Below are 24,483 nucleotides of genomic sequence, written 5' to 3'. Positions count from 1 at the left end.
TATCCCTTTTGTTTGTTAGTCTGTTAAAGGCTGTTTTCTTCATAATATATATATTTTGTATTACAATTTTCCTGCTTTTTCTGGATACCTAATTCCTTAATCCTTTGCTCCTCTTTTTGATATAAATGGACATGTATTTGGGCAATTCCAAGCAAACAAGGACATGACACCAAAAAATCAAGTTTTTGTCACAACTTTATTTCCACTTAGAAGTTATAGCTGACATATGAAACCAATTTATTTTTAGTTGTTGACAAGGAATGAACCCAATTTTGCCAAACTCAGCTTGGGCTCCATGTAGGCGTGGCTAAATTGACTGGAACACTGTAATGCGACTGACCATGGTTTTGCCATGTATACCTAAAAGATCAAGTTGCTGACCATTTATAAGTATCCTGTTGGATACTCATGTATAAAAGTTGTGTGTTACATTTAGTAACACATTCGCAAGCTTTTTGGTTAAAGAAAATTTTGCATTGTGACAAGTTGGTTTATTACAATGTCCTTTTTGTGTAATGCGACTGACCGCTTTTTACAACGTTATAACATCCAGAGTACAAAGCCCACAACATTTCTAATGTCATCACTTCAAAGCCTTTGGGTGTCAAGTACAAATCAGTCTATAAACTTGGTGGGAAGAATATCTCACATAGAACTTCTAGCATCAAGATCAAGAAATGACACAGAAAAGTGTAATGCTACTGACCATGGAATTGCCCATTTGTTTGTACTTGTTAATGCCTTTCACGAAGGTCTGGTTTGGATCAAAAGCTAAGGCCATCTCCCTTACTAATTATATAAAAATACATATTAAACTGTTATGGGTGATGGCCTTAGCATTTGATCCAAACTGGGGTTTTTGTTCAGATATAAATTTGTTAGTTACAGATAGTGGTAAATCTATTATTCAACTAAAAGCAAACTATATTCAACTTGTTTAATGATATATTTCACATAAATTAGCCAGTTAATGCTAGAAGACGTCTATACAAGCAATATGCCTTATAAATATGTTAATAAAAACAATTAACAAAATCCAGTTTCTCAACTGCAAATAAGAGCCATACAGCACTCATCTGTCAATCTTGGCCCAATTTTATGGCTCTGCTTACCTCCGATTTTCTGCACTTACAATCACTATTCCCCACTTACACTGTGCAAGTGCCGAATTTCTGCCCTAACTGCATAAGCAAAGAATGCCTAGTATGTGGAGTATGCACAAGCAAAAATTCCCTGCTAACCCGTGAAATATTATGCTTGCGGTAAGTACTGAATTCCCTGCTTCCACAAGCGTTGATTCTTTGCTTACGGTAAGCAGAGCCATAAAATTGGGCCTGTTCTTCTCAGGCTCCTTGTTTTTTAAAATCTTTTCCTATAAAGGGACACGTTGTCTTGGGTTTCGAGCTGGTCTACGAAAAGGGCTTGAAACCGTTTGTTATAACATGCATATGGTTGGATAGATGTTTTAAAAGTAGAAAAAAATGATCCACACAAAAAATGCCTTGAAATTGCACGGTTTTCTGAATACGTTGTGAACTAAACACAGCACGCTATTTTGTGGAGTCAAATTTTTGACTCCACCAAATGGCCGAACGTGTTAGTTCGCAAAATAAAACGCAATTTCGAGGCATATTTGTGTGGATCATTGTATTCTACTTTAACAAAATCTTTCTAACCATATTGATTTTACAACAAATGATTTTAAACCCTTTTCATAGCCTAACTCGCCTGATCCAAGGTAACGTGTCCCTTTAAGCCACTACCCATTTCAAATATTATCTATGTGATGTTAGCTTTTGTAATTCTTAGGTACTGCACATAAGATAAATCATCCTGAGCCTTTACTACTTCCAGTTGGTCAAGATTTTCTGTAATGTATCAAAAGCATTTTTCACACTACTCTATTCCTCAGTGAATAGCCGGGACAATTTCTTTGCTAAGCAAAAATTGAGTGGGGCACCAGTCACAACAATGTAAACTTAATGTGGTTTTGGCTGGTAACCTCTTTCTGTTAAGCAATATTCTGTCTGTGTTTAGCGAATTTGTGTGCCTACAGGCTTTATGAAATTGGGCCCTAAAATGTTTCATTAGTGTTAATGTCTTTATGTCAGTGAACAAAATTGAGCAAATTATTGGAGTAGATTTATGGGTGACAACCATGCGATTAAAACTCCTTTTGGGAGAATTGTGTTGAGATGAACCTGGGTTGCGATTACTACCTCCAGGCCTGATACTTGGAGATTGCCTCCAAATCCCCCGGGTCATTGCATTGGTGCCCTTGAAATGCTCCAGTAGAAATTCATAATTTCCTCATACGGTGCCCTTTACCAAGGAGAAAATGCCTTGGTGCCCTTGCCCTTTCAAAAACGAAGCCTGGGAGCTGGGAGTGGCTAGAATATTGTGAAAGGGGTTTACTACATCGGAACCCCAGGCATTGGAAGTAGTTTTAATCACATGATTTATCAACTGGCGACCAATCACTTTTCCTACTTCCTAAACCATGCAAAGTATCAAATCTAACTTAAGTATTGGTTAAAGGCACTGTACATGTTTGGTATTAAAAAAAACTGTCAAAGACCAGTGTTCTCACTTGGTGTATCCCATCATAAGCATAAAATAACAAGCCTGTGACAATTTGGGCTCAATTGGTCATCGAAGTTGCGAGAAAATTATGAAAGAAAAAACACCCTTGTTGGACGAATTTGTATGCTTTCAGATAGGAATAAAAGACTTCTAGCTAGAAGTCTTTTAATATTTTAGTGAGAAATTACCTCTCTCTCAAAAACTACGTCACTTCAGAGGGAGCTGTTTCTCACAATGTTTTATCTTACCAACAGCTCTCCAATGCCCATACCAAGTAAGTTTTTAAATTAATATATGTTTTCAGTAATTACCAAACGTGTGCCTTCCCTTTAAGCAAACATAAGTCCTGCTTAGCAGTAAACAGGTAACAAGCCTTTAAGCTAGGCAACATAAATCTTTACTGCTTGTTATGTTGTTACCAACTTGTTCTCTTTAATAGTTTGACTTTACCCTGTAAATTCCTGAACTGCTCTATAATTAGATCCAGAGATATCACCACAACCTGCTAATAATGCAAATTGTCAAGTTTGTATATATTCAGCACAAACACCAATACAAATTAAGTAATATTTGATGTCTAACACTCTATGAAAATCATGTGAACTAGGGTTTAAAATGAGCTTACCTTTTGAAAGAATGATTTGAAGTTGAACAGAGAAAAATTTACTACAACAGGATTCGAACCAATGACCTCTGGATTAATGACAGACGTCAAACCAACTGAGCTAATCTACCCCAAAGATGGCGATCTCCCTTTTTTGTTTGTTAAAATCTTTGCTTGGGGTGCCAGTCAGCAGTCATCCAACCAGTAGCTGCCTTATAGCCAGGGATCACACCCAAGTTTAAGATACAACCTGGGAAGCAGCAGCAAGAGGATCACCTTAAGGGGATGCGACTTGTTATTGCAAAGATCAAATAATAAACCCCGAGGGAAACTGACTGAACTGTAAATTTTTAAATGTTTAGGATTGAAAATAGACAAATTGTCTAATGCGGGATTTGAACAAAATGACCTCTGGATTAACGTGCCAGTGCTCTATCAACTGAGCTTAAAGACAGTGGACACTATTGGTAATTGTCAAAGACTAGTCTTCTCACTTGGTGTATCTCCACATATGCATAAAATAACAAACCTGTGAAAATTTTAGCTCTATTGGTCGTTGAAGTTGCGAGATAGTAATAATAGAAAAAACACCCTTGTCACACGAAGTTGTGTGCATTTAGATGGTTGATTTCGAGACCTCAAATTCTAAAATTGAGGTCTCGAAATCAAATTCGTGGAAAATTACTTCTTTCTCGAAAACTATGTCACTTCAGAGGGAGCCGTTTCTCACAATGTTTTATACCATCAACCTCTCCCATTACTCGTCACCAAGAAAGGTTTTATGCTAATAATTATTTTGAGAAATTACCAATAGTGTCCAGTGCCTTGCTCTATGCTTTAATCTAGCCCAATGTTGGCGGTTTTCCCAATTAAAAGAAAAAACCTTGATTTTCAGTTAAAACGAAGAAATCCTATCCCTGATGAAATCAGGGAAAAAAACCTAATAAAAGGGTAGGTCGTTTACTAGTCTGGTGCATTTCCCCCACAAGACCACAAAGATGTCAAGACTTCTTGCAAACGTCTACTGAAGTCGCATGAAGTTCTTTGCAAAATGTTTATAGACATGAACACACAATGAACATCATACTAAAGCAAGGCAAAAAGCACGATGATTGAAGAAAACACTACTTGTGATCTTTAAAATCTAAGGCTTACTTTGCATGAACTTGGGTGGTGATTTAAATGATGTTACTCTTAGGCCTGCAATAAACATCACACTTTTGCTACGTCAAACTCAAATGATTCTCGCTTGACAATTAAAAACGAATCGACGACAAACGTTGAGCTTATATAGGAACAATAGCACTGAAGTAATTCAAAATAGTGAGACGGGAAAATGGTGACACGGGAAAACATTGCTGAAGAATATGTGTCATATATGTGTTTCGAAGCATTGTGTGGTGAGGTATCAATATATATTTGAATATGTGTCATGATGGCAATTTGAGCTGTGGCACTCAAAAATATTAATGAGAAAATCATGGCGATATGGATCCTCACCTCAATGCTTTTTCTTATTTACAATCGTTGGTGAGTGGCGTTCATCATCTTCTTTGAGTGTCAAACAAAATAGATTAGTTTTATTCTGATATCTACAGATTATGTTTGCTCCATTCAGAAAATGATTCCCACTCTAGCCCGGAATACTCCCAGCTATGGTACTTAACAACGTTAAGGTTCCCATTATCAGAAAATGCATCAAAACGATTGTTCAAAAGTATTCTCAAATAGCATCGCCCAACTGAGAATTCACTTTCATTCGACACGGCAAGAGGGCGACGTTTGTCACCAAGTTCTGCTTGGCAAGTTTCTTGGCTAAGCAAGAAATGACCACAGAAGGTGCCAGTCACCGGGAATAGTAACTGTATGGTGTTCTGGCTGGTAACCCATTTTAGCTGAGAAAATTTTGTTTTGTGCTAAGCAAATTTTGGGGGCTTACTGGCTTTATGAAATTGGGCTGAGGACTTTTTTACATTTTAGGCCACAGCCACTGCTGAACTAGTAGAGTGTCATGGCCGAGTGGTTAAGAGCATTGAATTCCAAGTTCTGGTGCTAAGTCACCGGAGTGTGGGTTTGAATCCCGGTCATGACACTTGTGTCCTTGAGCAAGATACTTTACTATAATTGCTTCTCTTTACCCAGGGGTATAAATGGGTACCTGCGAGGGTAGAGGTTGATATTGTGTATGAAAAAGCCACAAGCGCCTTACAGGCAGTTGGGGGCTGTATACTCCCTAGGGAGCTGAGAAATATTACAGGGATGTTATCGGCCCTATGACCAGGGCACTAATGTAAAGAGCATTGATACGGTTATTGTGAAATGCGCTATATAAGATTATTATTATTATTACTATTTGCACCGCTGTGGGCGTTGAGGGCGACTGACTCTTTGTCAGTCGCGATTCTGGTGTCCACCGGATGGACGTTTTGGGCGGAAGGTCCCAAAGTTTTAAAAAGATTTATTCCTCGTGCCCGAATTACCATTGGGAAATCTGGAGTGGACGGCAATGGTGAAACCACTGGGTGGGTGTCGATGGCTTAGGACCAAGGTAGTATCTATAGTATATGCTTTCGGGAAGGAAAGGTAAATTTTCTTATTTTCGACTATTTAGACCCATGTGAGGGAACATGTGTTTCACTTGCCGGGCACAATGGCGGCCAGTCCTTTTGCGCTTGGGTGCATTTGTATGGGACATAATGGCACCCTTTGTAAAATCGTTGAGAGGTTAACAATGGCACGTTTCTTGGTGGTATCAAGGGTCCATGGTGGTCGGTGGATTGCTTGCGGGCCCATGGGTGTCGCATGAGTGGGTACATGAGTGTAAGTGCAAGTGCCAGCGCGCACACAGACATACAAGATTGATTTTATCGGGGTAGAGAGGACCATCGAGGATGGTGGTGTGTTGAGATAACTTGATGCACCATTGAGGGTCGTGCTAGTTAGTTAAAAAATTCCGTGCTTGGCGCCAGGTTTTGTTCTTTGCCGTAGCTTGTTGGGGTTAAACTGCAGAGCTTTTGAGATCCGAAATATTCGGCGCTTCGGATCGGTACCCTAGATAATGGTCCGGAGTTCAGTGCCCCAATGGGGAGAGCCCCCCTTTTATTTGGTTAGCTTTGCATCCATGTTTTAGATAAACCCGGAAAAATAGAGTGCCTATCCTTGGTGAGCCTTGCATAAGGCATGGGTAGTGCCCCATAGTAATGAACATGGTAAGTGGGTGTTTTAAATTGGTAGTGCCCATTTTGTTTAGCTTTACATCGGGGAGTGCCCCAAGTAATGAACCCGAAACAATGGCCGTTTTAAAAGGGGGAGTGCCCATCTTTGGTTAGCTTTTCTTCGGGGAGTGCACCAAGTATAATTAACCCGGAAAAATCGGGTGTAAATATGGGGAGTGCCCATTTTTGTTTGCTTTATGCAGGTATCGGGAAGTGCCCCAAGTATAAACCCAGAAAATGGGTGTTTTAAACGGGGAGTGCCCATCGTTGGTTAGCTTTACATCAGGGAGTGCCCCAAAGTAACGAACCCGAAAGAAAAGAAAAAATGGGTAGGGCCCATCTCTGGTTAGCTTTAGATCCGGAAATACCCCGAGTATGAACCCAAAATGTGTGTGTTTTAAAGGGGGAGTGCCCATCTTTGGTTTAGCTTTCCTTCGGGGAACGCCCCAAGTAATGAACCCGAAAAATCGGGTGTTTTAAATGGGGAGTGTAGTGTTCACGTGATCACACTCGGTTATGCAAATGAGTTGACCTCGTGTAAAGTCACACGGAGGCAGAATGGAAAACTGAGGAACAGAGAATAAAGCACATGTTGATGCAGAGAATGAATTCGTATATTATTGCTTTTAATAGTGTTGATTTAATTCGTTAGTCTATTAAGACATTACAGGAGTGCCTATGTTTGTTTAGTTTTATGTTCGGAAATGCCCCAAGTATGAACCCGGAAAATGAGTGTTTGAAATGGGGAGTGCCCATCTTCTTCGGGGAGTGCCCCAAGTATTGAACCCTGAAGATTGTGTGTTTTAAATGGGGAGTGCCCATCTTTGGTTAGCTTTCCTTTTGGGAGTGCCCCAAGGATTGAACCCGGAAAATTGGGTGTTTAAGATGGGAAGTGCCCATCCTTGGTTTTCCTTCGGGGAGTGCCCCAAGTATGAACACGGAAAATGGGTGTTTGAAATGGGGAGTGCCCATCTTCTTCGGGGAGTGCCCCAAGTTTTGAACCCGGAAAATTGTGTGTTTTAAATGGGGAGTGTCCATCTTTGATATGCTTTCCTTCTGGGAGTGCCCCAAGGATTGAACCCGACAAAATCGGTTATGTAATGGGGAGTGCCCATCTTTGGTTAGTTTTATATCCGGAAGTGCCCCAAGTATACACCCGAAAAATGGGTGTTTTAAATGGGGAGTTCCCATCTTTGGTTAGCTCCTTCGGGGAGTGCCCCAAGTATTGAACCCGAAAAATCGGGTGTTTTTAATTGGGAGTGCCCCAGTAATGAACCCAGAAAAATTTGTGTTTTAATTGGGGACGGAATAGCCTATCTTCTTGTTTTGCTTTTCATCGGGGAGAGCCCCCAAGTAATAAACCCGGAAAAAAAGGGTGTTTGAAATGGGGAGTGACCATCTTTGGTTTTTTATCGGGGAGTGATCCCATTAATAATAAAGAAAAAAAAAAAAAAGAAAAAAAAAAAAAAACGCTTTGGATGGCGAGTGCCCCACTTGGGTAGGCCTTGCGTAATGAGGGAGCGCCCTGAGTAATGAGCCCTGAAAATGGGTGTTTCTAAACGGGGAGTGCCCCTCTCTTTTGGTCTTGGCCGGCACTGGGGCGTCCCCCTTGCTTGGGCCTTGGAAGTTAGGGAAAAACGGGGAGTGCCCCCTTAGGTTTAGGCGTATTTTGGTTTAATCGGCCAATGGACGCTGGAAAATCTCTACAGGCAAAATGAGGTCTAGTATTTGGAGAGTGCCTACATCCAGAGATCATGATTTGAAGCTTTTAGACGTACAAAATAAGTTTATATACTTGTGTAGAGCCAGTAGGGGAGATGACCTTAGCTTGTATCCACACCGGGTCTTCGTCAGATGTATAAGCAAACACAAGCAACATAGCAGAAGGAGGGCAAAGAACTATGGGAAGGCTCCGAAAAAGCGGAAATTATACCCATTCAAAGTTGTTATCTTACAGACATGGGGTGGCTACGATCCCTTAAGAGTAACGCAGTGAGGACAGAATGATGGTCAATGGAAGGGTGGATTACCGGCCAAAAAGGCTAGCTAGTAGGGGAGCAGGACTTTCGTATCTTATAAAGTTAGAAATAAAAGGAAAGGCAACGGGGAATGCCACACTTCCGGTTTTGGCGGGCAGCAGGGGAAGGCCCTAGGAAATGGACTTGGAGGTGTGCACTCTGAAAGTTTGGTGCCTCTGTTGGTTTGGCCTTTGGCCTTAGTTAGCCTTGGTAGGAGGGTGGTATTTATAGGTACGGCCCACGGGGAGTACCCCCTCAGTTACCCCTTAGTCTGAATGGCGTTGCGTTTATGCATTGAGTATGGTCTGAGAGAGTTCTAAATGGGGAGTGCCTTTATAGCGGTTTTGGCACCATAATATACGAAACTGGCCCGGTTAATGGGGTTCCTATAAGACTAGAGCTCAATAAAAGAAGCTTCTTAAAGGAGGTTTGGCAGATTGTTTGCACTTGTATCACGTTTGTTCAATACAGGCAAAGTCGGCTTTGAAAGTCCATAAGCCTGGCAGGCTTCAGTTGCTCAAGGCTTCCCGAGACCAGTTACGATCGTAACGTAGCTTATGTCATGGCTCTACGATCGTAACGTTGCTTATGTCATGGCTCTACGATCGTAACGTTGCTTATGTTATGGCTCTACGATCGTAACGTTGCTTATGTTATGGCTCTCCTTCGTAAGTACGTCTCCGAGTTCGCTCCTCTATCACCCGAGGACATCAAAGAGAAGCAGTTGTATGTGCCGAGAGACACGGATGTCTGTTTCCGTTGCCGAAAAAGGGGTAAATTTTTATCGAGACTGCAAGGAAATACTCTAAGTTTTCTTGAGCCGGTTTGGCATGGTGGACTTTTAGTCAACGTACATCGGGGGAAGGGAGCCTCGGGATGATATTTGGGTTTTCTATGTGCATGTTCTAAAGTGGGGAATTATTAGATATTCAGGTTTGTTCGAGGAATGCCTCGCCCCCTACTTACTAAAAAAAAAAAAAAAAAGAAAGTAAAATTGCACGTAGAACACAGTCGTTTGTAGTGTTGTGGTTTAGTTTGTCAAATAAAACAATTTGAGCGGTTGGCAGTTGGCGCTAAGAAATGGCATTTTTATGTGAAATGTATTCATTATTTATTGTCCGAGTTTTGTTTCCTTTTTATATATTTTATAGATCGGTCGTTGGCCGTTGGAAATGTTTTACAAGCTGTGCTTTGAACGGTTTCTCTCTTGATTAAACCTAGGAGTATAGGCGGTTCTTGAAGATATTGGGAACCCATGTGTGGGAGCGCTCATCTTGCTACCCCTTTGATCCATGTTGCAGCTCAGGCTGCAAGGCGGCGCAGAGGTTCGTGTTTCTGGGTAGATATATCATGAGTTGTTGCAGGGGGCCCCCCGATGGATCAGAGCCAAGTCCTGCTAAAGTTCTTTCAGGTGTTTGCCGGCCTAATTTTCAAGCCCTGCGGTTTCGAGACCCAGATTTATTTTGTAGCTGGAAGGTCTGCACGATCATCCCCAGGCGTGGAATGACATTATTGACTGAGCGCCCTCACGCCGGCCAGCAGATAGGGCGATGGTTGCGTCAGGGCGTAGACCTGTTTGAGTTTTTCCCAACCCTTTAGAGGGAAATACCGGGGTAGAACCTTTGACTCGGCTATCCTTCCACCCAGGTACTTTTCTAACGCCCCTATTTGCAAGGAATTCACCCCTTTCATTAATGAGACAATTTCGAAGCGCCTTGTAGAAGGGTCAGTGGAGCTTTTGGGGCGGTAAAAAGCACGAAACCGCCGAGGTGTGTCAATGCGCTCACCATCGAACCCCCCCCCCCCAAAAAAAAAAACAGACTAGTTTTGTCGATGAAGGGGCCGAACATCTGGTGTAAGGATACACCTTTCAAATAAGTTCCATTGGGGGATACTGTGGAATCGACTAGTCGAGGTGGAAAGTTCTCGGGAATCGACGACGCTCAGGGATACAAACAAATCCTTCTAAATGAGAGGTCTAGGACCTTCTGTGGCTTCGAGTGGGCGGGATTCTATTTTGTGGACACTACTCTCCCGTTCGGTTTCAAAAACAGTGCCTACATATATTCCTCACTTGGGTTTTGTCTCTCAACCTGGTTAAAAAACAGGGGCATTCACACAGAAGTTTGGATCGTCGAACGGTTCATTGGAGAGTGTGCTGGAGAGAGGAAGTCTTGTTCCTAAAGGCAGAATGTTTGTTTTTGTTTGTTTGCAGGGCTCGATAAGCGACTCGAGTCAAAAGGCTGCTAGAGCGTTGTATGTAGTCTGTTACATGCAGTCACTTGGATACTTCATCAACCTGAAGAAGAGCCAGTTGCAGCCGGTTTCATGGATGATGCATTTGGGTCTAGGTTTTTTTTTTTCAGACTCCCTATCTTTCTGGATCACGGATAAGAAGAAGTGCTCATTCGCCCATGTTAGGGAGGACATGTTGAAAGCAGGTTCGGTGCTTTTGAAAAGATGCAGCACTTTGTCGGAAAATGCCAAGCTTCATTTTAGTGTTCATTGCTACTTCCCTTTTGTCCGGGAGTGTTGCTCCTTTATGGTCGAGTTGGATGAGGTCACACCTGTTCATTTAACTCAACCGGTGCGCGATGAAGTGCTCTTTTGGCGTTTTGTCGACTCATTTTTAGAGCCTATCCCATGGAGGAAAGAGCGGCACCAGTGACAGTAAGGTTGGCGTCGGATGCCTCTGATCATAAATGGGGTGGGTATTTGTTGCTTCCAGGTCAAAACGCCATCACCTTCGGCGTTTATTGGTCATCTAATGTGCAATTTATAACAGACATCTGTTACAAAGAGGCACTGGCTTTGTATTTTGTTTTGCTGTCAGAAATATATACACTCTTGGACAGAAGAGTCGATGTGCAGGTAGATTCACAAAGTCTCTCCTAGAAGCTAATTTCGGCCTAAAGTTGGAGTGGGTCCCAAGTGGGGAGAACCAGGCAGATTTTCCATACAGGGAGCTTTCTAGAGCGGGCGATCGTCTTACAGCGTCGATGTGGCACTTCCTGCAAAGGGAGCTCGGTGGAAATTCGGGGTTTTCTTGGGGTCTCACGACACTGCTCTCCAATGTTCCGAAAGGAAGATTCCAAGTTCCAGGCTCGTCAGGGGTAAACGTGTTTGCACAGTCATGCCCTCAGGGTGAGCAGCTGTATCTTTTCCCTCCCTTTGTGCTCATTCCAGCTCTGATCAAGCTTTTCATCGAATGGGGAGTGTGTCGGTGACAATAGTAGTGCCGAAGCACCACCATCCAAGGTCCTGTTGGCCGCGTTTAGTGTATTGTGCGACAAGGTCTTTGCGCCTAGAGCGGAACTCGGTCAGACGGGCGTCCTGGTATTTCCGTCAAGGCGAGGATATGGAAAAAACTCAGAGGGCCTTCGATTCGAGCTTTGGGCATGCGAGTGTCGTTTTCCTGCGGATGGTTGGATTTCGAGGGAGGTTCGTTTGCCGCTCAACACCCAGTGCTTCTAGTATCTGATTTGATGTTCAAGGGTATGAGGGGATTTGGTTGGCCAGCGGTTGCCAGGTTGAGGGTAAATGGCGGAGCAAGATTGGGAGTCTTGTGCAGCGTTTTGGCAGAGCCCTGTCGAGCAAAGAAGCCGGAGTTGGCGGTTCTAGACAGAGGTGTAAACGACATCAGCAAGGCTGGCGGTGCAGGAGTAGAGGAGTTGCTGAGAGTTCTTGCCTCAGCGGGTAAACGTTTGTAAACCAAGTGTCAGGGGATAAAGTTTGTATTTTCTCTCCAATGATTGTATATCTCAGTCAGACCTAGTAGGTCAGGTTCATTTAACGGTTTGGGGGAGTATGAAATCACAGAGACGACTGCAAATATGACTCAGGTCAGTTTTGGTCTTGCGTGCCGGAGTGCACGTGGATTTAGATATTTCGCTCAGGTTCCTTTTACCCCAAACAGGTTTTGGTAACCGTACTGTTTTCTTTCCTTTCCTTGTCTCTCAAGCTCGCCCGGGTCAAGGAGAGTCTTAAAGAGTTGGACGATCGTTTTGACAAGTTTGACATTCAATACGCAGAAAAGGAGTTTGATAAGCAGTTTGTCGACCTTTCTTTGGAGCAATCATAGATCAGGCTATTTCACTGACGGCGAGGGCTCGATTCAGCGACCCTAGAGGGTGTGGCTAAGTTTTGAGCGGATCGAGACTCAAAGGGTCGAACACAGGTTCATGCCTTGGGTTGCGGAAATTTTGGAAAAAGTGGACCTTTTGGCTGTGGGTGTGAGCGACATCTTTCAGCCCGAACAGTCGATTCATACATTGGTCAGCTCAGGGCCTATTTCAACACAGGTGGAAAGACACTTCCTTTGCGGCAGAACTCACAATGGGGCAACCCTTGTATTTCCTTTCGAGTGCGGAAATATTTAAAGGCAACGAGGCTTGAGCAAGCCCGGGTGACGCCCAGACAAGCAGTCCCCATTTTCTCGGACAGGATCAGGTGGCTCGCAAACGAAATCAGGAAGTGAATAACAAAGCTTCAGGAGACCGACCATGTACACTTCGTAGGGCAGTTCATGTTGTACAGGGTCTTGGCTTTCTTCTTGTGCCTATGGTGGGCAGGAGGTAGGTCGGAAGACCTAGGGTGAACGAAGACCAGTGAAATCACTAAGATTTATGGCGGAGATCTTCTTCTCAGCCACACTATTGGCCAAACTGTGCGTCAAGGTGGCTCATCTCTCGTTGTAATCCCCAATTAGATAGTGAAATGGACCCGGCAGGGGCTTTGGAAGGCGTGGTCAGGTTTGCACGGGATACGGACATCTACACCGGATCACAGGTCGTTGACTAACAAGCCGTTCACTGGAAACGGCCCCACGAATCGCCTCAAACTATACTTCTCAGCTTCGTCAGATCCGGGTGACCGCGTCTTAAGACCCTACGGTGGAAGGGCGGGAGTAGCAGCCACTCTGCGGTTGCAGGGAGCCACGGACCAGGAAGTGATGGATCACTGCGGATGGGTGACACAGTGAGCGTACAGACACCACACTTTGATAGATGGACAGAGTAACCAGGCGCCGCACCACGGTTCTTTTAATAAGGAAGGCCATTGAGGATGAAGGAAAGGAGCGGCCATCGCCAGCAGACCAGGCTGGGGGGGGGGGGGGGTTCTATCGGCCCTAAACTCCGGCTTCAAGGCTGAGAAGGCTTTTAAATCTCCAGCAGGGCAGGCAGCGACGGTGTGAGAGTTGGATGAGAGATGGGGGGAAAGTGGGGGACAGTGGCGTGCGGATCCTGGGTGCGGGTGAGGAACCTTTTCTACCCAGTCCTCAATCCATGTAGAGACCGGAGCCCAGGACGAACACAGCGGTGCAAATAATTTACTATTTGCACCGCTGTGGGCGTTGAGGGCGACTGACTCTTTGTCAGTCGCGATTCTGGCTGGGCTAAGGTGAGGGCGTCAATAGCGGTGGGACTGTCCGGCGGACCCCCTTTTTGTATTTGGGTTTTGGGTTTTGGGGAATTCTTTTTACCCCACCCACCCTACCCCTTTTCGCTCCCGGTTCTGGTTTCTACGTTTAGAACCTTTTCTACCCAGTCCTCAATCCATGTAGAGACCGGAGCCCAGGACGAACACAGCGGTGCAAATAATTTACTATTATAATTATTATTATTATTATTATTATTACTATTATTACTATTATTATTATTATTATTAATATTATTAATATTATTAACTAGGACACGAACTTAGTCAAAAGAATAATATGAGAGAAAATGACTTACTTTGTAGGGGACGCTCTAGGCACTGGAACAGGGGCCTTCTTTTTGGACTTGGTTGCCAATCCATCTATTGTGAAATAATAATTTTAAAAACTTGTTACTTGAGTACCCTACACAGAAATATGCAAAGGCCTTGTCAGATGAGGTAACTTTTACTGGCAACTTGGAGATAGTTTTAATCCTATATAAATGTAGACATATACATGTACAATAAAACTAACATGTGAAACTTTAATTCCAAAAGATGCGAATAGATGGATGCGCACTAGGCGTTATCGACCGCCATATTTGATGAAATGGCACGCGTGTAAGGCTATCATTGGCTGAAAGTTGTGCGCAGCGCGTTATACATGCGTGCACTTTTCCATTGCTTTCATCAAACAAAGTTTTTGACACCAATTTTAATAGTGATTACCAAATGTATACCTTCTCTTTAACGTGTCACCTTACCATGAACTTTAATCCTCAGTGAATTCAACCGAGGTAAACAATAAGAAAACTAATAGTTTTGGTTTTTACCCATACACCGATGTGTGTGAGCCCTGTATACTCAGCACTTTCCTGAGTCCTGTGAAAAAATATCACAGGCATGTTACTCGGGTGGGATTCGAACCAACGACCCTTGCAATTCAAGAGCAGTGTCTCACCAACTAGACTACCGAGGTTGCCCGATAGCTAGAGGCAGTTTGAATCCTATGTTTCGGCAGCGGGTACCGCAACGATACAATAGATGTTAAATTTGCATCGGGGATAAAGAATATTAATAAGAAAACTAGGAAATTTAAAGGGAAATTCACAACATTTCTTTGACTGGTAACCCCTTTATATGTAGAAAAAATATCTACAAATGTACTCACTTTGTTTTTCTGGAAGATTTGTTACATCTAGTTGGGGGGGGGGAAGAATAGAAAAGAAAAAAATTGTTGTTTAAAGAAGGATACACACTGAATAAATCGTCTCCCCGTGGTCTCTGGCTCTAGTCTAACACCCTTTTGCCAAACTGAGAAACACAAATACAAGAACTAAAGTCTACTAAGACTCATTGAGTTTAGCTCGGTCTGCCATACCCTTCCTAAACTGAGAAACTCTTGAGCTTGAGTCAGCTTTGAATGAGTGAGTTTAGCCAGGTCTGCCATCCCCTTCCCAAACTGAGAAACTCTTAACGTAAGAGCTTGAGTCAGCTTTAATTGAGTGAGTTTAGCCAGGTCTGCCATCCCCTTCCCAAACTGAGAAACTCTTAACGTAAGAAGTTGAGTCAGCTTTGACTGAGTGAGTTTAGCTAGGTCTGCCATCCCCTTCCCAAACTGAGAAACTCTTAACGTAAGAGCTTGAGTCAGCTTTGACTGAGTGAGTTTAGCCAGGTCTGCCATCCCCTTCCCAAACTGGGAAACTCTTAACGTAAGAGCTTGAGTCAGCTTTGACCGAGTGAGTTTAGCCAGGTCTGCTATCCCCTTCCTAAACTGTGACACTCTAACTCAGGAGCTCAAGCTTGCTGTGACTCAGCGAGTTTAGCAGTTAAATCAGGTCTGCCATCCCCTTAATTACCAAACTGAGAAACCCTAACTCAAGAGCTTGAGTCCACTGTTCGACGGCTCAGTGAGCTCAGCCAGGGCACAATTTCATAGAGCTGCTTAAAGCCATTATACACTTTCGGAACAGAAAAAAAAAAAAGTTCACAGATTTACAAATAACTTACAGGGTTTACAGAAGGTAATGGTAAAAGACTTCTGTTGAAATATTATTCCATGAAATGCTTTACTTTTTGAGAAAACATTAAAACAATTATCAATTCTCGACAAAGAGAAATACGGATTTATAGTAAACACATGTCATGACACGGCGAAACGTGCGGAAACAAGGGTGGGTTTTCCCATTATTTTCTTCCAACTCTGATGACCGATTGAGCCTAAATTTTCACAGGTTTGTTATTTTATATATAAATTGTGATACACAAAGTGTGGGCCTTGGACTGTTTACCGAAAGTGTCGACTGGCTTTAAGCACAAAATAAGGTTACCAGCCAAACTACAATGTCACATGAACCATTTGTGATTGGTATCCTGCTCATTTCTGCTTCGCAGAGAGTTGTTAAAGCAACATATTCTGCTTAAAAGCATCTCTATGAAATTGGGCCCAGGTATACCATCTCCCTCCCCAAACTGAGGAACCCTATTTCAGGAATTGGAATCTCCTAGAGTCAGAACCACCACCCCTACCGGATTGATCGACCCCGTGGTTCTCGGGCTGAGACTCGACGGTGGGTTCGGCTTTTGCTACAGCTACTTCTTCGGATCTCATTCTCCTCCTCTGCATGATGGCGAGGAGCTCAGAGCTAGGAGCTCCTTTGCTTGAACCGTCAGACCCTCCAGCAGCACCTCCCTGTGCTCCCGTCTTCTTCAGTACAGTCTGTTTATAGAAGGAACACAAGTTTTGAGTTACGCGACGGCCAACAATTGTATGGCTTAAAACTGGCACCCCAGAATAAAAAAATGTTTTTAAAAAAGGGAGACCGCCAACATAGGGTTATTAGATGGGTCAGTTGGTAGAGCACCGTCACGTTGATCTGGAGGTCGATGGCTCAAATCCCACTCTAGTAAGTTTTTCTTTGTTCAAGCCCCCCCCCCCCCCTCCAGAAAAAAACCCCAAAAAACAGGGGGAAAAAAAAGGAAAAAAAAAAACATTCGATTTCACCAATGTGTACAGCAAATCATGAACTATAGGCGATCTTGTATTCGGTTAGGATTATGTTTAAGCTTCTGGTAAATGGATCTAAACACATTTTTTTTGGTAAATATTGATTTATCTTTTAAAGTTTAGAGACAATGTTCATTACAAATATGAAATTTAAATAGTTGGTTCTCATTACTTTGTCTTATAAAGCTATTTTTTTTTTTTTTGGGGGGGGGGGGGGGATTTGGGAAGGGTGGGGGGATTTGGGAAGGGTGGGTGAAAACAATGTTGAAATAAATTTGTTGATGAATAATAACCCTACCAGCATTCCGTTGAGCTGACTCATGGCCGGGCTCATCTTCTTGATGGATCCAGGACCTTTCCTAGTGAGCAGCGTCTTCACCTAGGGATAACAGGAGGGAAAACAAAAACAGCAATCAATGTCTACTGCGATCAACACAAACAGTTCATATCTATGACAAACCTTAATGTAAATAGGTGATCCTAAACCTGGGCATGATTGTGAAATTTAAAGGGTATGTACAAATGCATTTGTTTGGGTAATTGTCAAAGACCAGTATCCTCACTAGGTGTACCCTATTAACATACGTGTAAAATAACAAACCTATGAAAATTTGGCTTCAAATGGTCATCAATGTTGCAAGAAAATAATGAAAGAATATTACCCTTGTTGCATAGAATTGTGCGCTTTCAGGATGCCTGAGCAAGGCTTTATGCCTAAAGCCTTTCTCAGATTCACATTTGTGGGTGAAACATTACCTGTTTCTCTAGAACTTAATTATTTAATTCCTTCGTTTCTAACAATGTTTTAAGCAATAGACAGCTTTCCAGTGCCCTTTACCAAGTAAAGTTTTATGCTAACAATAAGTGTCCACTACCTTTAAGGGGCAGGAGTCATTTACGAAAACCTAAATCGTTTTTACCTCTGTCTGTACAGGTTTGAGTTTGACTCGTCCACTCTTGATTCTATTCATCATCTCGTCAATGGTAGCTTCATATTGCTGCTGATGAGGATCTCCAGGTTCTTCACAAAAAAAACCAGAAAAACACAAAACTTCATGATATGGAAAGGTTTGCGGTAACACCATGTGTGTATCTACTTGCCAGGTAAAGTTTGTTCTTAGAGAACCGTCTTTCTTCATTCTGCTACCGCGGAGTAGATTTATCCGATCTGAAAAGAACTGTCCTGCTTTTTAACTACTACCCGGGTAAAAAGAGCGCTTGGAGGGAGATGTAAAAGATGAATTTGAGAACTATGCCCCCAAGAAACTCAACCTGATTTTCTGTCTTCTTCATAGATTTTTTTATTTTTTTATACTTGTCTTCTTTCGACAAAATTGGTTGATTTCTTTATAAATAGGATATGATTAATCAATTTCTTATTCATAAAAACACTGTTTCATTGGGTTAACCACCCACAGGGAAACCTCTGGCCAATTTTTAAATTTATTTGTTTTATAAGGTTCGTGACCCGTACGATAACTTGCAGGCCTTCGCGCCTTCTTTATGTTGAAACTTTTGGCCTTGGTGCCCTTTCTACTGGCCTTGGTTCCCTCCAAAATTTGGCTTGCTCCAAGGCCAAAGTGGCCTTGCCCTAAAAAAAATTGTAATTCCAGGCCTGCTTGGATATTAGATAAAACAAATAATGAATGTTGTTCATTCAGGCAATAGTGTGAATATTTTCATCCGTAAAAGATGGAATGTTCCATTCAACTTGGCTCATTGAAAAGAACATTCCATCTTTCCACCGTTGCACCAATAAACATTCATTATTTTTATATTTATCTTCTTTTTTTTCTTCTTTTTTTCTCAGCGTCTATACTCACTCTTGCCTTCATCCAACTCTGTGATTGTTGATGGTGTTCCTTTAGCTCGCCGTCCACCAATGATTTTGCGCAGCACTCTGCAAGGAGAATCAAAACCTCAATTATACACAACAATCCCGACAATGTTCTTTTCAAAAACTTAAACGTAAACATTTTCAAATGCATTCACACTATTGTTTGATCGCACATCACATAAATCATACTCCAAATGTGCTCAGTGAGGGCGCTGTCAAAATAAGTGAAATTTGAGTTTAGCTTTAAAGCTATGCAAAGATCATAGCATTGATTGGATAGTATTCTACATTTTGGGATGAGCAGGTTACGGAGCTGTAATTCATTCCTGTCACTCAAAAGTTCCGGTCAGATTGGCGTAGCGGTGTCTTGCCGTGCCTTCCTTTGAACCCCCGTTTGAATCCTACCAGGGGCACTATGGTGATTGGGTTTAATTCTCGGGGGTTTTCCTCTCACATCTTAAACTGAAACTTCTCAATTGTCTTCTCTCGCTTTTCTGAGAGAATCCTTGGCTTCACAACCAAAATCCATTGATGAAATTAATTGAAATGAAAGTTGTTTTACTGTAACAGTAAAGAAATGAACATCAAGCTTACTCCAGCGGCGAATGGGGCACTGGTGGAGGGGGAGGTGGGGGCGGTGGTGGGGGCGCTACGGGCTTCCACATCGCCTTGTCCAGCTCAGCCATCAGCTTCTTGATTGTCATGTCTTGCTCGTTGATCTTCTCCTTTAATTTCCTGAAGTTGGGCTCCTGCTCGATGATCTTCCTCTCCAGGGCCTCGTTCTCCTCCCTGGCGATGCTGAGCTTGGTCTCCAGGGATTCCATGTGCTCTACGTCTTGGGCCTCGGCGAGCTTGCCTTCCAGCTGCACAATCTGAACAAGAATAACAATCGATTTTGACAGTTTTACCAGAGCGGGATTTGAACAAACCAGGCATGTGAGTAACTATCCATGAAAAAAAAAAGAGGAAAAGAGAAAACCGGACAAGAAAAAAAGAGGAAAAGATACTATTCCTATACTTTTGTACACAGAAAGTGAAGGAAAAAAAGGGGAAAGTCAAAGCCAAAAAAGAGGAAACCAGCTGAAAAGAGGAAGTCTCACATGCCTGACAAACTATCTTCAGATTGACTCCCACGTGCTCTACCACCTGGGCTATAATCTAGCCCTATGTTGGCAGTATCCCTATTTTGCGACCTGAACAAGAATAACAATTATTTCATTTCATTTCATTTATCAATCTTCACAGACAAAAATGCAAAGTACAAAATTAAGAACGATAAAATAAAACATTTACACAAAACAAAACACAAAGTAGCACCCTGATGATGGAGTTAAAAAAAAAAGTAAACTAAATTACTATCAAGTTAATCTCCTGACGCCACACTTTCAGAAACAGACAACATTCAAGGACATTATGGACATTAATAAAACACGGCTGTGATTTTGGGGTTGAACAATGAAAAATTACTAGAGTGGGATATGAGTGAACCAACTACCTCCGGATTAACTTGTGGGCGCTCTACCAACTGAGCTATCCAGCCCTCTGTTAGCAGTCTCCTTATTTTGTCAATATCTTTGTTTAAGGGTGCCAGTCAGAAGCTATAGGGCCGTTAACTGCCGTTTAGCCAGGGATCACACCCAAGTTTAGCGCCCAAATTTACGATAAAACCTGGATGTTCAACTCCTTGTATTTCTGTTTCTCATCAACAAACCTCCTTGTCAGCTGCTCCACCCTGTTCATTACTTGACTAATCTCCCTACCCATTACAGTTAAAGCCATTGGACACTTTCGGTAAACAGAATTGTCCAAAGGCCCACACTTCGTGTATCACAACTTATATATAAAATAGCAAACCTGTGAAAATTTAGGCTCATTCGGTCATCGGAGTCGGGAGAAAATAACAGGAAAACCCACTCTTGTTCTTGCGTGTTTTGCCGTGTCATGACATGTGTTTATTGTAAATCGGTAATTCTCGATGTCGAGAATTTATAATTATTTCAATGTTTTCTCAAAAAGTAAAGCATTTCATGGAAGAATATTTCAAGAGAAGTCTTTTACCATTACCTTCTATAAACCCTGTAAGTTATTTGCAAATCTGTGAACTTTATTTCGAAAGTGTTTAATGGCTTTAACTGTCTAAACCCATGGTTTACCTCTTTCTCATATCTCTGTTTTTCATCAGCGAGCTTCTTTGTCAGTGGCTCCACCCATTAGAATATAATACCTAGTTCGGCTGCGCGTACAATACGCTGGCTAAGCCTGTGCACTGACATTAGTGACGTGCTTGAAGCAATGTGCAGATTTGTATGCGCGGCGCACAGGTTTGGCCAATGAACAGCTGCTTTTTTACATCTAGGTGAGGGCGCCCTACTGATTTGACAGGTGCATATAAGGTTTATAAAGCAAAATTGCCTCAAGCGCGAGAAATTTTAATGCGTCCATGACAAACCAAATTGCTTTCGACACAGGCAGTGGAGCGTGCGCACACGCGCTCAATCTAGGTTTTTAAATTCTATATCCATGGTTCCACCTTATTCATTATAATAATTTATAATATAATAATAATAATACGGTGGGCTAATCATCCTTACTCCCAGCTAAGAGCTGAATTGCGAAGGACGCGGCTCCGACTAATTTTGTTGTGTCTGTTTTTCTTTGTGTTGTGTTTTGTTTTTGTTTTGTTTTTGGTTTTACTGCGCCTTGAACACCCAGCAGGGTGGATATGTGCGCATTACAAGTCTAATTATTATTATTATTATTAACGTGTTCAAGAAACTTGCATGCAAGGGCGCCTTTGGCTGCCGGCCACATCAACTCATTATGACCACGGAGCACAGCCAAAGTGTTTGATTTTTTTTCCCCGGGGGAGGAAAACCGGATGGTATGGAAAACTATCGTGGCACAGCAGAGAACCAACGCACAACTCAACTCACATAATGGCCCCGGCCGGGAATCGAACCGGGGTCACCTTGGTGAGAGGCGAGCGCTTTACGCACAAGCCAACCATGCCACCATTACTTCTTCCAATCTCCCCATCCGTTAATGTTTGTCCTTACAATAAGATCTAAACCTACAGCTCACCTCTTTCTCGTGTTTCTGTTTCTCGTCAGCGAGCTTCTTGGTCAGTTGGTCCACCTCGTTCATGACTTCCTCCATCTTCTCATCGGGTCCGATGGTTTCGTTCAGCATCAACATGCTCTGCCTCTTGTGAGCATCGGCCGTCTGCCTCTCTTTGTACATCTACAGATGCAGACAATAATATCCATATTTAGTTGGTCAGACACTGCTCTAGAATTGCAAAGGTCGTGGGTTTGAAACCAACCCGAGTAATATGCCTGTGATTTTTTTCACAGAACTCGGGTAAGTACTGAGTATACAGTGCTAACACACAAAGGTGTAAAGGTAAAAAACCAAAATGAATTCATATAAATGTTATTCGTGTTTGGATTTGGTGCTGTGCCAACCAAAACATGCCCTATGAGGACATGAGCAATTGCCTGCTGGACAAGAAAATTCTGAAAGCCGTCACAAAAGTCCAGTGGAAGCTGTTGTAAATAAGTGTGTTGTGCAAATGCAACACTAATACAACAACCTATTTCTGTTGATAAAACCAAATGATCGTCGTCATCCAAGGCACCCTTGCACTATAGCCCTGAGCCCCGAATGCTCTCTTACTTTTTTAATAATAAATAAATAATAATAACTCTTAAATAGCGCATTTCACAATAACCGTACCAATGCGCTTTACATTAGTGCCCTGGTCATAAAAGGCCAATAACATCCCTCTTTAATGTTTCTCAGCTCCCTGATGGGGAGTATACAACCTGGGGCAACAGTTTATATCGCTCCAAAGGCTCTTTCTTTCACAATATCAACCTCTAACCCTCGCAGGTATCCATTTATACCCCTGGGTGAAGAGAAGCAATTATAGTGAAGTATCTTGCTCAAGGACACAAGTGTCACGACGGGGATTCGAACCCACACTCTGGTGACTTAGCACCAGAACTTGAATTTGATGCTCTTTTACCACTCGGCCATGACACTCTTCAAGATGTGGTAACAACCAAAAACAAACCATAATGAGGTGAAATCCTAACCCTAGCTTTCATCTCTGTGGACCCTGGTTCAAATCTTCATCGCACCGCAGCATGTGGATTGGTTCCTCAGTTCGTACCCATGTGCATACCTTTTCAGCCGTATGAGATTTCCTCCCACATCTAACACTTAAAGTTGCATCACTGTTCATAGGTATCATCTTCGTCAGATCTGGGCCCAATTTCATGACTCTCCTTAACCGCTGAAATCTGTGCTTACTGCCACCATTCTCGGATTACTCCCAAATTTCTGTGCTAGCTGTGTAAGCCCTGCTAACCCGTGAAATACGCTTGACGTAAGTCGTGGAATTCCCTGCTTCCATAAGCACCAACTCCTCGCTTACGGTAAGCAGAGCCATGATATTGGGCCCAGGCCGTAAAGATATAGTGAAGGGTATAATAATAGTTATTGTTAATATGCCCCCCTCCTGATATTCGGTTTCCTTTTGCTCACCTGGGCAGCGAAGTTTTCAGCTTTCTCTCTCAACATGGCCTCCTCTTCGTATTTACCTTTGACCTCAAACAGCTCTTGAAACACCACCGTAGAAACTATCAAGAGGAAAATAAACAAATTTAAAGTTGAGTAAAAGCTACAGCGTCATGTGACGACTGGTAAAGAAGTTTGAAAGTTTGACCTCCAAGCTGAAGGATAGCATATATACAGGGCTTACATCTTACAAAATAAGAAATGAATATTATCGATATAAGAAATTAAAAATGATGATTAAATCAATCATGATCACAATTTTGGTTGAACTGCCAGCTAAACGCTAATAATGATGGTTCACAGTTACGTGAAGAGTTTTTGTTGTGTGGTGGGCAGTTTTGTCAGATGTGCCCTAAGTTTTGGCTTTCGGCACTAGGTATTGGCATTGGCAGACATAAGGTGATACGGCTGTGCATGTGTTTTTCTTGGGGCGTGCTGTTGTTTTTCTTGGGGCGTGCTGTGCACGTTTTGTGTTTTTTTTTTTTTCTTTTCTTTTTTTCCGAAAAAATTACAGGTTTCGTTGGGGATCTATTAGATAACCTTAAAGGTTATGTTGTAAAATACAGCATGTTTTATAGCTTCATTTTGTCAGCAGGTCAGCTTTAATACACCGGACCACAGGCCAGTGGTTTTTATTTGAAAAAGCATTAAGATAAGATTAAATTCAATAGTCTTAACGGGTATGAATGAAACTCAATGAGTAAATAACTCTCTCAACTTACCTCTTCTGAACTGAGCGATTGTCTGCGACTTCTCCTCCAGCGACATCTTGAGGGACTCGTGGGCCATTTTCTCAGAGTCAAAGGCTGTTTTCGTGGCCTCATGGCTGTGCTTCTCAAGGATTAACTAAACACACGTGACAAAAAATATAAATTCATTGCATGAGACGCCGAGGCCCAACTTGATTACTGGGCCCAAATAATAAAGTCTTTAAGCACAAAAACTTGTTAAGCAAAGAAATCTCTTGCTTAGCAAAAATAGTTTACCAGCCAAATTACCAATACACTCTTCATTGTTTCGACTGGTATCCCAACCATTTCTTGCTCAAAAAGGAAATTTTTTTTTCTGCTTGACAGCTTTATGAAATTGGACCCTGATATAATTTTATGTCAGAATTAGAAGCTCTTACTGTGGCTATGGCTGAAATGCTGAAAGTCACGCTCTTCAATGCTGTCATTCAGGTCAACAGCCATAGCCGTTTAAATCAAACCCTGATTTTA

General features: G+C 42.4%; 1 protein-coding gene across 1 annotated transcript in view; it reads right to left on the bottom strand.

The window, feature by feature from the left end:
* The window catches only part of LOC117294723 (shootin-1-like), a 70,295-nt gene that overhangs the window by 1,178 nt on the left and 44,634 nt on the right, over window positions 1-24,483 (bottom strand). Inside the window, exons 4-13 of the mRNA XM_033777236.1 lie at window positions 23,986-24,109; window positions 23,231-23,325; window positions 21,764-21,922; window positions 19,277-19,554; window positions 18,669-18,745; window positions 17,766-17,866; window positions 17,144-17,224; window positions 16,368-16,557; window positions 15,010-15,036; window positions 14,156-14,219 (exon numbers count right to left, since the gene is read on the bottom strand). Of these exons, the coding sequence (XP_033633127.1) occupies window positions 14,156-14,219; window positions 15,010-15,036; window positions 16,368-16,557; window positions 17,144-17,224; window positions 17,766-17,866; window positions 18,669-18,745; window positions 19,277-19,554; window positions 21,764-21,922; window positions 23,231-23,325; window positions 23,986-24,109 (1,196 nt within the window). The remainder of the gene's footprint in view (window positions 1-14,155; window positions 14,220-15,009; window positions 15,037-16,367; window positions 16,558-17,143; window positions 17,225-17,765; window positions 17,867-18,668; window positions 18,746-19,276; window positions 19,555-21,763; window positions 21,923-23,230; window positions 23,326-23,985; window positions 24,110-24,483) is intronic.

The sequence above is a fragment of the Asterias rubens genome, chromosome 9, assembly GCF_902459465.1.
Source record: "Asterias rubens chromosome 9, eAstRub1.3, whole genome shotgun sequence".
Lineage (NCBI taxonomy): Eukaryota > Metazoa > Echinodermata > Asteroidea > Forcipulatida > Asteriidae > Asterias > Asterias rubens.
The sequence above is the reverse complement of the archived record's forward strand: the minus strand, read 5'-3'. Positions and strand labels throughout refer to the sequence as shown.